The following is a 13,623-nucleotide window of genomic DNA, read 5'->3' on the forward strand; positions in this document are numbered from 1 at the left end:
AGACTAGTGCTTTTATTAATAAGAAAAGAGTTAGATGAAAAGATATCTCACTATGCCCAAAATGCTTCTTGGTCATACAATCATCATTCTGGGGAATTCAGGGAGCAACTGAGGAATTGCCAGAGCCAGCTGAGCAATCTCACTTGGAGCATTTCTGACTTGTGATATGCTGTCCATATTTTTGCCACCTACTAAACTTCTGTATAACAGTGGCCCCCAACCTTTCTAGCTTGGTGGTCCGGCCTGGCTCGGTGTGGGGGAGGGCCTGTGAGTGGCAGGCACACACGCCCTTCACTAGCACACATGGAGCTCCGCGTGCAAGTGGAGGGTGCTTGTGCTCGTGTACAAAGCTCCATTAACACGAGCAGCAGGCACTTGTGCTTGCACGTGAAGGTACACTCGTAAGTGGAGGCGCTTGTGTGGACGGTGCTTGTGTGAGCATGGGAAACTCTACTTGTGGGAGCGGAGGGCACTCGCATCCAAAGCTTCATTTGCATGAATGGAGCTTCATGCATGAGCGCAAGTGTCCTCCTCTCGTGTGAGCAGAGCTTCACACATATGCTCACGAGTGAAGCTTCGTACAAATGCATGTGTTTGCCTGTTACTCACACAACTAGAGCTTTACGCGTGTGCTTTCCCATTTCTCCTGCGGCCCGGTTTTGAACAGGCTGCGGCCTAGTAGTGGGCCGCAGCCCAGGGTTTGGGGACCCCTGCTGTATAATGACTGCTTGACGGTAGTGCACAAAGTATTTATACTTCCAGCACAAAACAGAAAGAACAATAACAAAAAAAAAAATCTGTGTTATACTACCTGTAGAAGTGCCATATCATCTGGGTTTTCTGCTCCAGGAACATTTTCTTTCAATATTGCTGACATGACTCTGACATTCATTTTTACCATGTCCAGTTCACTGTAGAGCTTTCCAACCTGTCAAAAAGCATAAGATTCAATTCATAATAAATGAAAGGCCCATTGTGGTCTGTGCTCTCTCTTTTTTTAAAAAAATCAACATTTATATCTGAACATTTTCCTATTGGCTTATAAGGAGAAGAATGTTCCTTCTCTTCTCTCTTTAAATTGAAAATTCAGCCTTACTTCTCCAGCTAGGTGGGGGTAGTCTGTCCCACCAGACACCTATCAATTAAAATGTATTGATAAGATAGTAAGTGATAAACTACAAACCTACACTCTTGTTCAAATCTGAGAGTTTTAGAATGATGAGGCTTAATTTGTAAAATATTTGAAGGAACAAACCATACCTGCTCAGGAATCAGTGTTACTACTGCAGTTGGGGAGAGGGGTTTTGAAAGGAACTTCTGGGAGGAATTATAAGATATTCTTGTAGACAAAGGCTGTGGATATAAATAGATTTTCAACATTTAAACGTAGGAGGTACTTCGAAGAGGCCACACTTTTATCCCACATATTTATGTTGGTATGGACATGCAAATATATTTAGAACGCTTTAAAGTGTCAATCACACTTTAATTCTTACTTTATCTCTAAATTCAATGGCAAGAGTCTTAGTTGAATTTTTTTCCTCAGTTATGAGACTTAACATTCAGACAGACCTCAATTTATGACCATTTGTTTAGTGACCGTTATAGGTGAATCATATTTAAAATGCAATCTCTTGATGTTTTTAAACAACCATCAGAAATCAACAGATCTCAAGTACTGATCCCTTCTTTAAGTCCCAATAGTAACTAAGTAATAGTAGTCTCATGTAATGTTTATAATTGATAAATTTCAGGGTTAGGTTGAAAAATATATAGTACTTGTAATGAAAAAACTAGCAACAGTCCAATACTATTCACTAAGATAGCTTAGAATGAGCATACAGTGAGGTTGCAATTAGAGTGAGTTAACATAATGGAATATTTGATTTAGTGCAAATTGTAAATTGATACCATTTAATGTGATCCAAAACTTAATTAATGCAAAGCTAGCAAATGCAGAATTTAGATTTGCACATGCAAAACACTCCTGGGGGAAGGATATTGCAAAATCTCCATTCCCACCCCATTCTGGGGCCAGCCAGAGATGGTATTTGCCGGTTCTCCGAACTGCTCAAAATTTCCGCTACCGGTTCTCCAGAACCTGCTGGATTTCACCCCTGTCTTTATTGCAGTGTTTCTCAACCTTAGCAGCTTTAAGATGTCTGGACTTCAATTCCCAGAATTCCAGACATCTTAAAGTTGCCAAGGTTGAGATACAATGCTTTACAGTTATTGTAATATTTCATTAATATAAGTATATATAAACATTATGCTTAAAAGTTTTCATTGCCTACTTTGGTCAAGCTGGAACTAATTACCATATTTTCCATGGAAATATCACTTTGAATAATGCAAATTTGAATAAAGCAAATCATTTTGTGGAATTCATTAACTAATCAAGATCTACCTATATACCCATCATTATGAATTCTGGGAAGTCAAATTCTTTTGATTTTTAAGGCATACATTAGAAATAATAATAATAAAATTATTTAAACTCATTTTCTGATTTCAAAAGATATCTCGTGTTTTCTGTGCAAGCGTTCAGTTTTGTTTACATGTTTGTGGATTTTGCAAAGCCTTCAGGGTAATCCAGACACTTAATTTCCTTTATCCTGAGGAAGAATCCTGGGTTACTAGGATTCCGTGGGCAGATTTAACCTCTACATTTCCTGTTTAAGAAATAGTTTTAAACTATTCCTCCTACTCTTAGATTTTTTAAAAAGCTCCAAGACAGAAACAGATGACTGGTTTCATTAGCAAAGGAAATCACTGTGCCAGATACACGTTATTGAGTTAATTAACACACCTTCTCTGCATGTGTCAATCTTTGCAACTTGCAGAGCCTGTTTCAAATCAGCAGCTCCCAATGAAGCACTTACCTTAGTGGTTCTCCTGTTGATCTCTGAGAATGGAAATTCAACTCCTTTCTTGAGAAGCTCCAGATAAACCTCCTTGACTTCACTCACATCCACAGCATTCTGAAACCCCCTGGCCCAGGTCTGTTTGTGAAAAAAGATTACAGTTTCTGAATCCAATTAAGCCCCCTTCAAAACCTGATAAGTGCCATTTTGGGCCAAAAATGTTATGGATAACAGCTATGGTATTTCTTCAAAAGACTTTCAGAGGAATGAGCTGTATCAGAAAAGAAACTGATGCATTAAATTGCCGAATCAGTACACGGACAGACCAAGACGGAGCAAAAGGATTCCTTGGTATTGCAATGGAACCATTTTAGATACATTAAGAGTTGTCTATGTATTAAAACCAAATCAAAGGTTCAGAAAAAAAAATTGACCAAACTATTTAATGAAGATCTCTCAAATTTCTCAAAATGGATACTTCAGAACAGGGATTTTCCTTTTCCCACATAGAGTCAAAGGCCACGTTATTGCCATTTTCTCCCTATTACCACATCATTGGACAGGGGACTTGCTGTGTTGCCGATGTAGAGATGACTGGTGAAGCGGCCAGTAAAGTGATAAGAGCTCAAAAAATAGCCGTTTGTTCTCTCCCTCTCTTTTGTGGGTCAGCTAAATATACTTATTTTGGGGGCAATAGGCTGGATTATTTCAGGTGGCAGGCCACATCCAGCCCACAGGCCGTAAATTGTCAACCCCTGCTGTGTAATGGGGAAAGAACTAAAGTCTTCATACAATGCCTCTGTTGAGAGGTAATATGCCATTCCATACCCACAGGCAACATAGCCAGGACAATAGATTAGATGGAGCCTTAGATCCTTCTTTTGTTCTTCTCAAAGCTGATGTTTCTCATATTCAGCAAACTTGTGAATGTTTATTCCTCTATGTGATAGGTTAGCTTTCAACATCATGAGGGGGAGAGGAATTACTAGCTGTATAAAAGGACATGCTAAATTTTGATTTTCGTCTCATGGAAGCACTGTCACAAAACCATTTCAGTAGATAGAGGAGTCATTCTAACTGTTTAGCAACTCTCAGAAATAGTTTATTAAGGATCAGAGATTAGAATATTTTATTCTTGATGGCTAGTAAAGCTGGAAAGTTCTGTGAAGATAAGGCTGACTTTATTTCTTACTTTCACAGATCTTTCCAGCTTTACTAGCCAACTAGAATAAAATGATATTCTAATCTGTGATTCTTAATGGATGTTTGATACAAGTATTTCTGAGAGTTAGTAAACAGAATGACTCCTCTACCTACTGAAATGGTTTTGTGAAAGGGTAAATTTTATACCTTAGGTACGCAAACGGATGCCTTTTGATGTTTTGGATCACAATTTACATAACCCATTACTATTGGCCTCTGGAAACTGAAGGCTAAAATGGGACGTGAAGGTTTCTTATTTCTGTTTTGGCCCACTCAGATGGAGAAGTGAATTTATGATTCTGTATGGTCCCATGATAACCAACAGTGAAGAAAAACTCCCACTTTCCCGTCAGAAACACTTCTTTTATTTGCTGACTGGGAAAATAACTTTTTTCTTAAGAGCAGAAAAAATACAGAACGATTGCCCTACAGTTTTTCAGTACGAGCAGATAGGGAAGATTATACAACTACAAAGGAATCATTTGAAAACCAGGCCAACAGATTCTCTATCCTTCTCTTCACTTTTCACTCTTCACTACAGAGCTTCAAAGAGGAGAAAAGGAAACTGGTTTTCACACACTCCCTTTCCAGGCACCATAGCACAGCTGTCATGAAACACTGATTACATTTATTTCATCGAGGGAGCAAAAAGGAAATAAGGAAAAAAAGCTTACCATGATAAAGGTCAAAATTTTCTCTTGCAAATCCACTGGTAAGTTAAACTTTGGATTCAGCAGCTTTACTAGCCTATCTTTGCAAAAATCTCGTTTCACTATCAGAGACTGGAAACGTGGCCCACAGTTCTTCATACACATCTCAAGGAGCTGCAAACAAATGGGTTTTTGCATCAGTGATATGAACAATTTCATTTACTTCCACTTCTGTGAGAGCAATGCCCTATGAAGTTCCCTTTGTTTCTATTTCTCCTGTCCAGAGGTGGGTTTCAGCAGGTTCTGACCAGTTCTGGAGAACCGGTAGTGGAAATTTTGAGTAGTTCAGAGAGCTGGTAGTAAAAATTCTGATTGGCCCCGCCCCCGTCTATTCTCTGCCTCCCAAGTCCCAGCTGATTGGGAGGAAATGGGGATTTTATCACTCTAGGGGAAGTATCCTTCCCCTGGACTGGGGAGGGAATGGAGATTTTACAGTATCCTTCCCCTGCCACATCCACCAAGCCACGCCCATCAAGCCATGCCATGCCCAAGCCACACCCACAAAACCGGTAGTAAAATTTTTTGAAACCCATCACTGCCCCTGCCCTATTTTTCATGCCACCCATGCCATCAGTTATCACCTCAAGCTTCCTTTTGTACTACTGAGTGTTTCTCAGCCAATGGTTCTCCTACTACAGAGTTTCTTAAAATACATTCCCCAGAGCATCAATATTGCCTGAATAACTTGAAATGATTCTATGAACTGGTTGCAGAATAAAATTGGGAGTAGGTGGGCAGCCAAAGTGGCATTCAGTCTGGCTAGCCAAATGAGCAGAGCACTTATCCATTAATTAAGAAGGGGCAGCGGCAGATGTCTCCTCAGACGTCATAGATGAGACAGCTGAAGAAAAACAATCACTAGAAGATTCTTGAATGAAAACTCACAGAAAATATGAACTTTTTAACTCAAGTGACACTAATGATCCCACTACATTTTTCTTCAGTACCTCTTCTGGAAAATAGATTTTCAGCTTCCGAAACTAGATGAACAATATGTTGATTCTAAGATTTTAATTATCTCATTCCAAATATTGATGAAATAGGCTGCCCATCACTAAGATACGGTATGTTTTGATTTAGTTCATCTCCTCTTTCCCACTCCCCTTTTAAAGAAATATGACTATTCCTAATTTAAAAAAAATTAAAACAAAAAGATATCCTTTCCTTCACATAAGAGCCCTGCTGGATCAGTGGAAAGTTCCATCTCATTACCACTGTTTTCTACGGAGACTTCTTGGAAGTCTACAAAGGAGAGTAATCTTCTATGACTATTTCTCCATAACAAATATTCAGAAACTTTTGAACCTGAAATGATAGGCAATATTGAGGAAGTATTTTCTGATATGTATGATCTTCAATGATTCAATCTGATGGGGGAGGAATCTTTTTTTAAAGGAGAAGAAATGTTGACAAGATTCTCCTGGGTACGTCTTAGGATTCTTGCACTGACCTTACAAAGTGACAAAGAGATGCTTATAAGCATCTTATAATTAATGACCATAGTAAAAATGGTTATAAAATCAAGTCTAGTCATGTGATGCATCACTTAATAACCACTTCACTTAGCCACCAAAATTCTGGTCCCAATTGTGATCATAAGTCAAGGACTACCTGCATATTACCCTCAATGTTTGTACTGCGGGTTCAAGATGTCCTATAAAGTTGGTACTGAATTCTTGGTTTTATAATGTGACAAAAAAGAGAAATTATATACACAGGGCACAATTATATTAATGGTATTAAATTTTTTGGGGTTTTTTTTGGTTAAATCAATGTCAGGAAAAGGCTCTTCAACAAGTTACAATCTCTTGTACTAAACTCAGGGTTCTCAGACCTTACGGTGCCATGCAAATGTGTGTCAATCATGCCAATGATAATAGCAACGGCAATACCAATAGTAGTAATAATAACTGTAACAGCCACAAATTATAGAGATATTTATAATTGCTGGAAGGATTAAGCTGTCTCTAATTGTGTAGTGTTTTTACATTCTAGAAGCCTGAGATATGCCAATCCACAACACCCTGTCATCTGGTTGAGGATAAGGAGATCTGAACTCCTTTCCATGTCTCAAAATTAATAGATTAGGTTGAAAGCAAGCCGTCTTCCTAGGTGGACTGAATTCTTTGCCCACCAACTATGAATTCAGAAATTTATAACGCCCCCCCACCCCACCCCCATTTACTCACAATCCTTGGAGTGGGTGTGGGTGGGAAGCACAGCTCACTGTTTGACCACCTCTGCGTTACAAGACAAAAAAGTCAAGCCACAATTTCACTGGCCATTATTAGGCCATTGTTCATTCATAACAGTAAAATGCAGTTAGTTACAAAAGGAAGCAAAGCTTCTGGTTTCTGCTAGTGACCTCTGCAAGGGCAGAAATTAAAGAGCACACACACTTATTTTTTGTTAACTCTAAACCATACCTTGCATTATGGCCAAATGAAGCTTTTTCATTATCAAAGTATAGCATAAAATGACTGAAAATGGTGAAAATGTAACAGTCCTCTCAATAATTGTTCAGTTCAGCAAAGCACCAGTATTACTATACCTGTACCAGAAATCAGTAGCAATAAATATTTCAAGAGGATTCACTGTTCCAGAAGGCTAAATTAAGGGCAATTTTGACCACTGAGTATGGACTTTTTAAAAACAATTTTCTTGCAAGTTTAGAACAATAAAAAGCAGAAAACAGCAGGAAAACCTAATACCCCAAAATCACAGATTAGAAAAACAGCAAGCAAACTAGATTAAAAAAAGAGATGGTGGAAGGGAGGGAGGGAAAATAATGAATGAATGAATAGATGGATGGATGGATGGATGGATGGAAGGAAGGAAGGAAGGAAGGAAGGAAGGAAGGAAGGAAGGAAGGAAGGAAGGAAGGCTGGCTGTCATAGGGAAAGGGTCTATATCACAGCTACCAAAATGTTTTAGCTAGAATCATGAAAGACATGTTAATCAGCTATTTGCTCACAGAAGCGGGTTTAAAGTGGTTCTGTATATGGAAAACATTTTTTGCAAGATAAATGAAGAAATTAGCAACACTTCTCCTGTTACTACACTTTCCCTGTACAGACGGTGATGAAGAGTTACTAGATCTTGTATTCCATTAGAATAGTTTAGTCCTCCCATTGTTTTCAATAAACAGCTAGACTGAAAGTGTGAATTAAAAGGGCTTTTTTTCAGCAAAGCATTTGTGAGTAAACTAATGGAAGCTACTTCCATGGTAACAGCTATTTTCATCAGAGAAGAATGCTCCAATGAGGCCATCAATTGGTTCTGAGCCACATCCATTGGAATGAAATATACATATTTATTATACTGTATACTGCAAGTTATCTGTCCCACTCCCAGTAAATGTTGACTTATTCATCAATCCTTTCAAGTACCTAGTCATATTTCTGCAGGATCCAAAAGCTGGTACAGAATACTTGATGAAGAAAATAAATGAGTTAGGAGCTTTATCAGGCTTCAAAACAAATAAACAGAAAACAACAATGCTTGTTAAAAATAAGAGTTTTCAGGACTATGAAACCTTAAAAACCGTCGGGCTTCAAAGTGGAGAAAAAGGTGAAATATCTTGGGGTTACACTGACAAATACAAATTCTAAATTGTTTCAAATGTTGTACATGTATGGAATGATATAAAAAAAGACCTACTAAAATGGGACAACTTGCAATTATCTTTTCTGGATAGCAAAGTTAATATTTTTATTTCAGACTTTACCGATTCTTTTAAATTCTTATAAATATAAGTATTTATAAACAACGGCAAATAGATATTTCTAAGTTCATATGACAAGGGAAATAACCAAAAATTAGATAGAAATTATTTCAAGATGCTAAAGAAAGAGGAGGTTTGGGTTTAAAAAGTGTTTTTTAAAGCTTGTTGTTTGGTCTGGATTAAAGAGTGGGTGACTCTCCAAAACAAGAGATTACTTGAACTGAAGGGTCACAAACTAAGAATTGGATAGCATGGCTGCTTATAGTATGAGTTAAATAAATGTTGATTTCAACAACCACTTTTTTAGAGGTGCCTTCCTAAGTGTTTGGAATAAATATAAAATAAGGTTCTCTGTGAAGATACATCTCTGGGTGTCAGCCCAAGAAGCTTTTTAAAAAAAAGAATTGATGGTGAGGCCAAACTGGTGGATCTATAGTCAAATAATAACTTTTTTAGTCAAGGTGAACCTGCTTTCAAATCTAAAGAAGAGTTGGAATCAAAAGGATATATCTGTCACTGGTTTACATATTTATAATTGAAAGAAAGGTTTAAATTAGATTTTAAAAAGCTATGCATGTGACCTTGCAAAAAAAATGAACTGGAAACTATACTATGCGGCAAAGATGAACATATTATTGCTAAGGTTTATAAACAGTTATAGAAATTGAATTTGGAAAATAAGTGTATGAGAAGCACCGTATGAGCCAATGGACAAATAATTTTGGTTATAATATAACCCTTGAACAATGGAAACATATTTGGATGATGAGTTTAAATTTTACATTAAATTATAACTTAAAAGAAAATTTTTGTAAAATGATGTGCCATTGGTATGCCTAGAAGTATTTCAAATGCATGTTGGAAATGTAAATATAAAGAAGAAACATTTATCATCTCTGATAGACTTGTGACAAAGCAAAAAAATAAATAAATACTAGAATAAGATTCACATTTAATACAGAAGATTCTTAAAGTGAATATAAAGATAAAACCAGAGATGCTCCTTTTAGGATTAATGGACAAAGAACTTGAAAAAAAAATACAACTGTTGTTATATATGCTAACAACAGCAAGAATGTTCTACGAACAAAAATGGAGGGATACTTTAATTCCTACAACGGATAACTGGCTGGAAAAACTGATGGAATTAGCAGAAATGGCCAAATTGATTGCCCTAATGCCTAATCAAAGAAAAGAATACAGTTAACTTTGTTACCATTTGGAAACTGTTTTGGGAGTTTGTGCTTGAGGTGGAACAAAATGAGACTTTGACTTTGGATTTTGCTGATTAGATAGGTTTGATATTATAGAATGGCTAGTATATACAGTATACGAATATGGAAAAGTAAAAAAAAAATAGGCTGTATGTTATTATTCTACTGTGCTAAAAAGAGTCAGAAATCAATGCTTTTTTTTCTTTTCCCCCTTTCCTTCCCTACTTCCCCACCATTTTCATTTTTTTTGTACAGGGAGTCCTTGACTTACAACAGTTCATTTAGTGACCGTTCAAAGTTACAACAGCACTGAAAAAATTGACTTATTATGACCATTTTCCAGTTACAACCTTTGTAGCATCCCCCTGATCATGTGATCAAAATTCAGATGCTTGGCAACTGGTTCATATTTATGACCATTGTCGTGTCCCAAGGTCATGTGATCACCTTTTGTGACCTTTTGACAATAAAAGTCAATGGGGAAGCCAGATTCATTTAACATCTGGGTTACTAATTTATCAAGTGCAGTGATTCACTTAACAACTGTGGCAAGAAAGGTTGTAAAATGGGGCATAACTCACTTAAATGTCTTACTTAACAACAGAAATGTTGGGCTCAATTGTGGTTGTAAGCTGAGAACTGCCTGTATTTTATATTTTGATATACTAATAAAAAAATTGGAACCATCCATCCTTTCAAGCAGCTGGTTGTATACTTGAAGGTAGAGACCCAAAGGTGCTTTTTCAAGAATAGAATAGAATAGAATAGAATAGAATAGAATAGAATAGAATAGAATAGAATAGAATAGAATAGAATAGAATAGAATAGAATAGAATAGAATAGAATAACAGGAAACCCTACACCACTTCAGACAAATGGTTAGCCGACATCTTCTTAAAAACTTCCAGTGTTGGAGCATTCACAACTTCTGGAGGCAAGTTGTTCCACTGATTAATTGTTCTAACTGTCAGGAAATTTCTCCTTAGTTCTAAATTGCTTCTCTCCTTGATTAGTTTCCACCCACTGCTTCTTGTCCTACCCTCAGGTGCTTTGGAGAATAACTTGACTCCCTCTTCTTTGTGGCAACCCCTGAGATATTGGAACACTGCTATCATGTCTCCCCTAGTCCTCCTTTTCATTAAACCAGACATACCCAGTTCCTGCAACCGTTCCTCATGTTTTAGCCTCCAGACCCCTAATCATCTTTGTTGCTCTTCTCTGCACTCTTTCTAGAGTCTCAACATCTTTTTTACATCATGGCGACCAAAACTGAATGCAGTATTCCAACTGTGGCCTCACTAAGGCATTATAAAGTGGTATTAACACTTCACGTGATCTAGATTCTATCCCTCTGTTTATGCAGCCTAGAACTGTGTTGGCTTTTTGGCAGCTGCTGCACACTGCTGGCTCATATCTAAATGATTGTCCACTAGGACTCCAAGATCCCTCTCACAGTTACTACTATTGAGCAAGGTACCACATAACTGTACCTGTGCATTGTGTTTATCTTCCCTAGATTTAGAACCTTACTTTTTTCACCATTGAATTTCATTTTCTTAGATAGCGCCCAATGTTCAAGTCTGTCAAGATCCTTTTGTATCTTGAGTTATCTTCTGGAGTGTTGGCTATTCCTACCAGTTTGGTCTCATCTGCAAATTTGATGAGTTCCCCATCTATCCCCTTGTCCAAGTCATTGATGAATATGTTGAAGAGTACTGGGCCTAAAACAGAACCTTAGGGTACTCCATTGCATACTTCCTTCTATGTAGATGCAGTTCCATTGAGGACTACACGTTAAGTATGGTTGGTCAGCCAGTTACGAATCCATCTGGTAGTGATGCTGCCTAACCCACATTTTTCTACTTTATCTAGTAGTAGGTTATGGTCTACTTTATCAAATGCCTTACTGAAGTCCATTCAGCGAAAAACAGGCCTACCGGGCCCACCATGCCATCGAGTGCCAAAAGCGGGGGGAGCACAGGGGGTCACGTGTGCATGCGTGGGGGGCAGGGTGCATTGAATTATGGGTGTGGGCACACACGCGCATGACCCCCCCCCTGCACCGGCCCTGCTTTTGGCACGTGACAGCAAAAAGGTTAGCCATCACTGCCCTATAATGTTTCCAGTTTTCAAAAAAAAAAATTTTTAAATTTTTTTCTCAGTTCAAACCGGTCAATTTTATCATTTCTGTTAGTTCAGTTAATTTTATAATTAATAATAATATTAATAATATTAAATATTATTAATATTTATTAATATATTAATAAATATATTTAATATTAATAATATGTTAATATTATTAGATATAGAACTGTTTTTCCAACTTACTGCATACAATAATCTTGCCACAGTTCCCAAAAATAATACTATTTTCCTATATTTCTTTTCTAATTTCTTGTCCATAAAGCTTCTATCCTGTGAGTTAGAAATAGAGACTTGAATACAATATGAAACCTGACATAATTCTAGGCAGCCATGTTAAAACGTGCTCATAAACACATACGTTTGTGAATTGTTAGTACAATCAGCCAATACAGAGGGCGAGGTCCCAATGCGATTAAAATGGAATTTAAATGCTCACACCTCTCTTTCAAAGCTACTCCAGAATGTTGGGGATTTTCCAAAATTAATATGGGATTTGAAGCTACATTAAATTTTGAAGTCTAGATAATAGCAGACACGTTCATAAGTGTTCAGAAACCCTTGTTAGTGAAAATTAAACTATTTGATAATGACAAACACATGAATAGGTTTCCTTCAAAAATGCAAAATAAGCAGGGAAAGAAAAGTACAAAAGTATCTGACATATTTGCCATTGTGCTTTCTATTATCCCTGTATTTTCAGCTGTATTCTTGAAAATGCCATTTATGGAATTCTACAGTTTTGCCAAAGGATCTAATAGGCCATGAGTTGTCTTAGCCATAGGTTTTAAACATGTCAGAAGGAAGCTAGAGGATAAACAAAATAATAATGGCTTGCTTGGTCAAAATAGGTTTGTTCCTCTTCCTTTTCACCCTTTGGATTTCTGCAGACTGATTAGATCAAGCCAATCAAGTATAAATCAATAAATCACTAACCCAAATAATGCATTTCTATTTATGCATCATGCCAAATCAAAATTGAAACAGCAACAAACCAAGATTTCCAAATGTTCTTTACTAATCCATATTTAAACAATAGTTTATTGACTCCTTTCTCACATTCATGGCAAGCCAGAAAAATAAACCACATTAAGTTTAGTGCAATGTATGAATCCAAGAATTGTTACCTATTAATTCTGTATTGATCTACCAAGAGAGTAAAGAACCTGTACTTCTTAATAAAGTGAATAAGTATTTTATCTTATCTTAAAACTATTTTCCAATTGTTCATTTGTGTGTTATGGATTACATATTAATCTGACTACTGAACTGCAACTCTGATTCATTTGATTGCATGCTAAATTACATATTTGTGCAGAGACTCATGTCTAGGCAACAAAAGGTCACCAGTCTCCTGGATGATGATTATGTTAAGGTTTGGTGAATCTCCAAGGAACAAAACTGAAAAGCAGCAACAAGAATGCTCCGGAGAACTATTAGTATTCACAGCGAGGTGAACAAGAGCTACTAAAAAGAAGCTTATTATAAGGGATTCAAAAGGCTAAACGGAATACGAGAAGACAGCCAGGCTCCTCATGCAAATTGACCCTTTAAAAAAAAATTAAAAAAAATTGAATAGTTTTCAAAATATTTTGATTCAAAAAATGATGGCAAACTATGGATTTGTTGAAGGGTAGGACATCCTGCCTACTAGAATATCTTCTAAGACAAATATTCATCATAAAGAGCAAGAAGCTGCATCTTATTTCAGTACAGGTAGTCCTCGACTCACAATAGTTCATTTAGTGACTGTTCAAAGTTACAAC

At 36.9% G+C, this 13,623-nt stretch overlaps 1 protein-coding gene across 1 annotated transcript in view; it reads right to left on the reverse strand.

Moving 5' to 3' along the window:
* Window positions 1-13,623, reverse strand: part of TOM1L1 (target of myb1 like 1 membrane trafficking protein) — a 52,411-nt gene that overhangs the window by 17,961 nt on the left and 20,827 nt on the right. Inside the window, exons 4-7 of the mRNA XM_070934827.1 lie at window positions 4,742-4,891; window positions 2,883-3,002; window positions 1,261-1,353; window positions 812-928 (exon numbers count right to left, since the gene is read on the reverse strand). Coding sequence (XP_070790928.1) covers window positions 812-928; window positions 1,261-1,353; window positions 2,883-3,002; window positions 4,742-4,891 — 480 coding nt within the window. The remainder of the gene's footprint in view (window positions 1-811; window positions 929-1,260; window positions 1,354-2,882; window positions 3,003-4,741; window positions 4,892-13,623) is intronic.

This window comes from Pituophis catenifer, unplaced genomic scaffold (genome assembly GCF_029215685.1).
Source record: "Pituophis catenifer annectens isolate HBS135680 unplaced genomic scaffold, rPitCat1.0.hap2 SCAF_2, whole genome shotgun sequence".
Lineage (NCBI taxonomy): Eukaryota > Metazoa > Chordata > Lepidosauria > Squamata > Colubridae > Pituophis > Pituophis catenifer.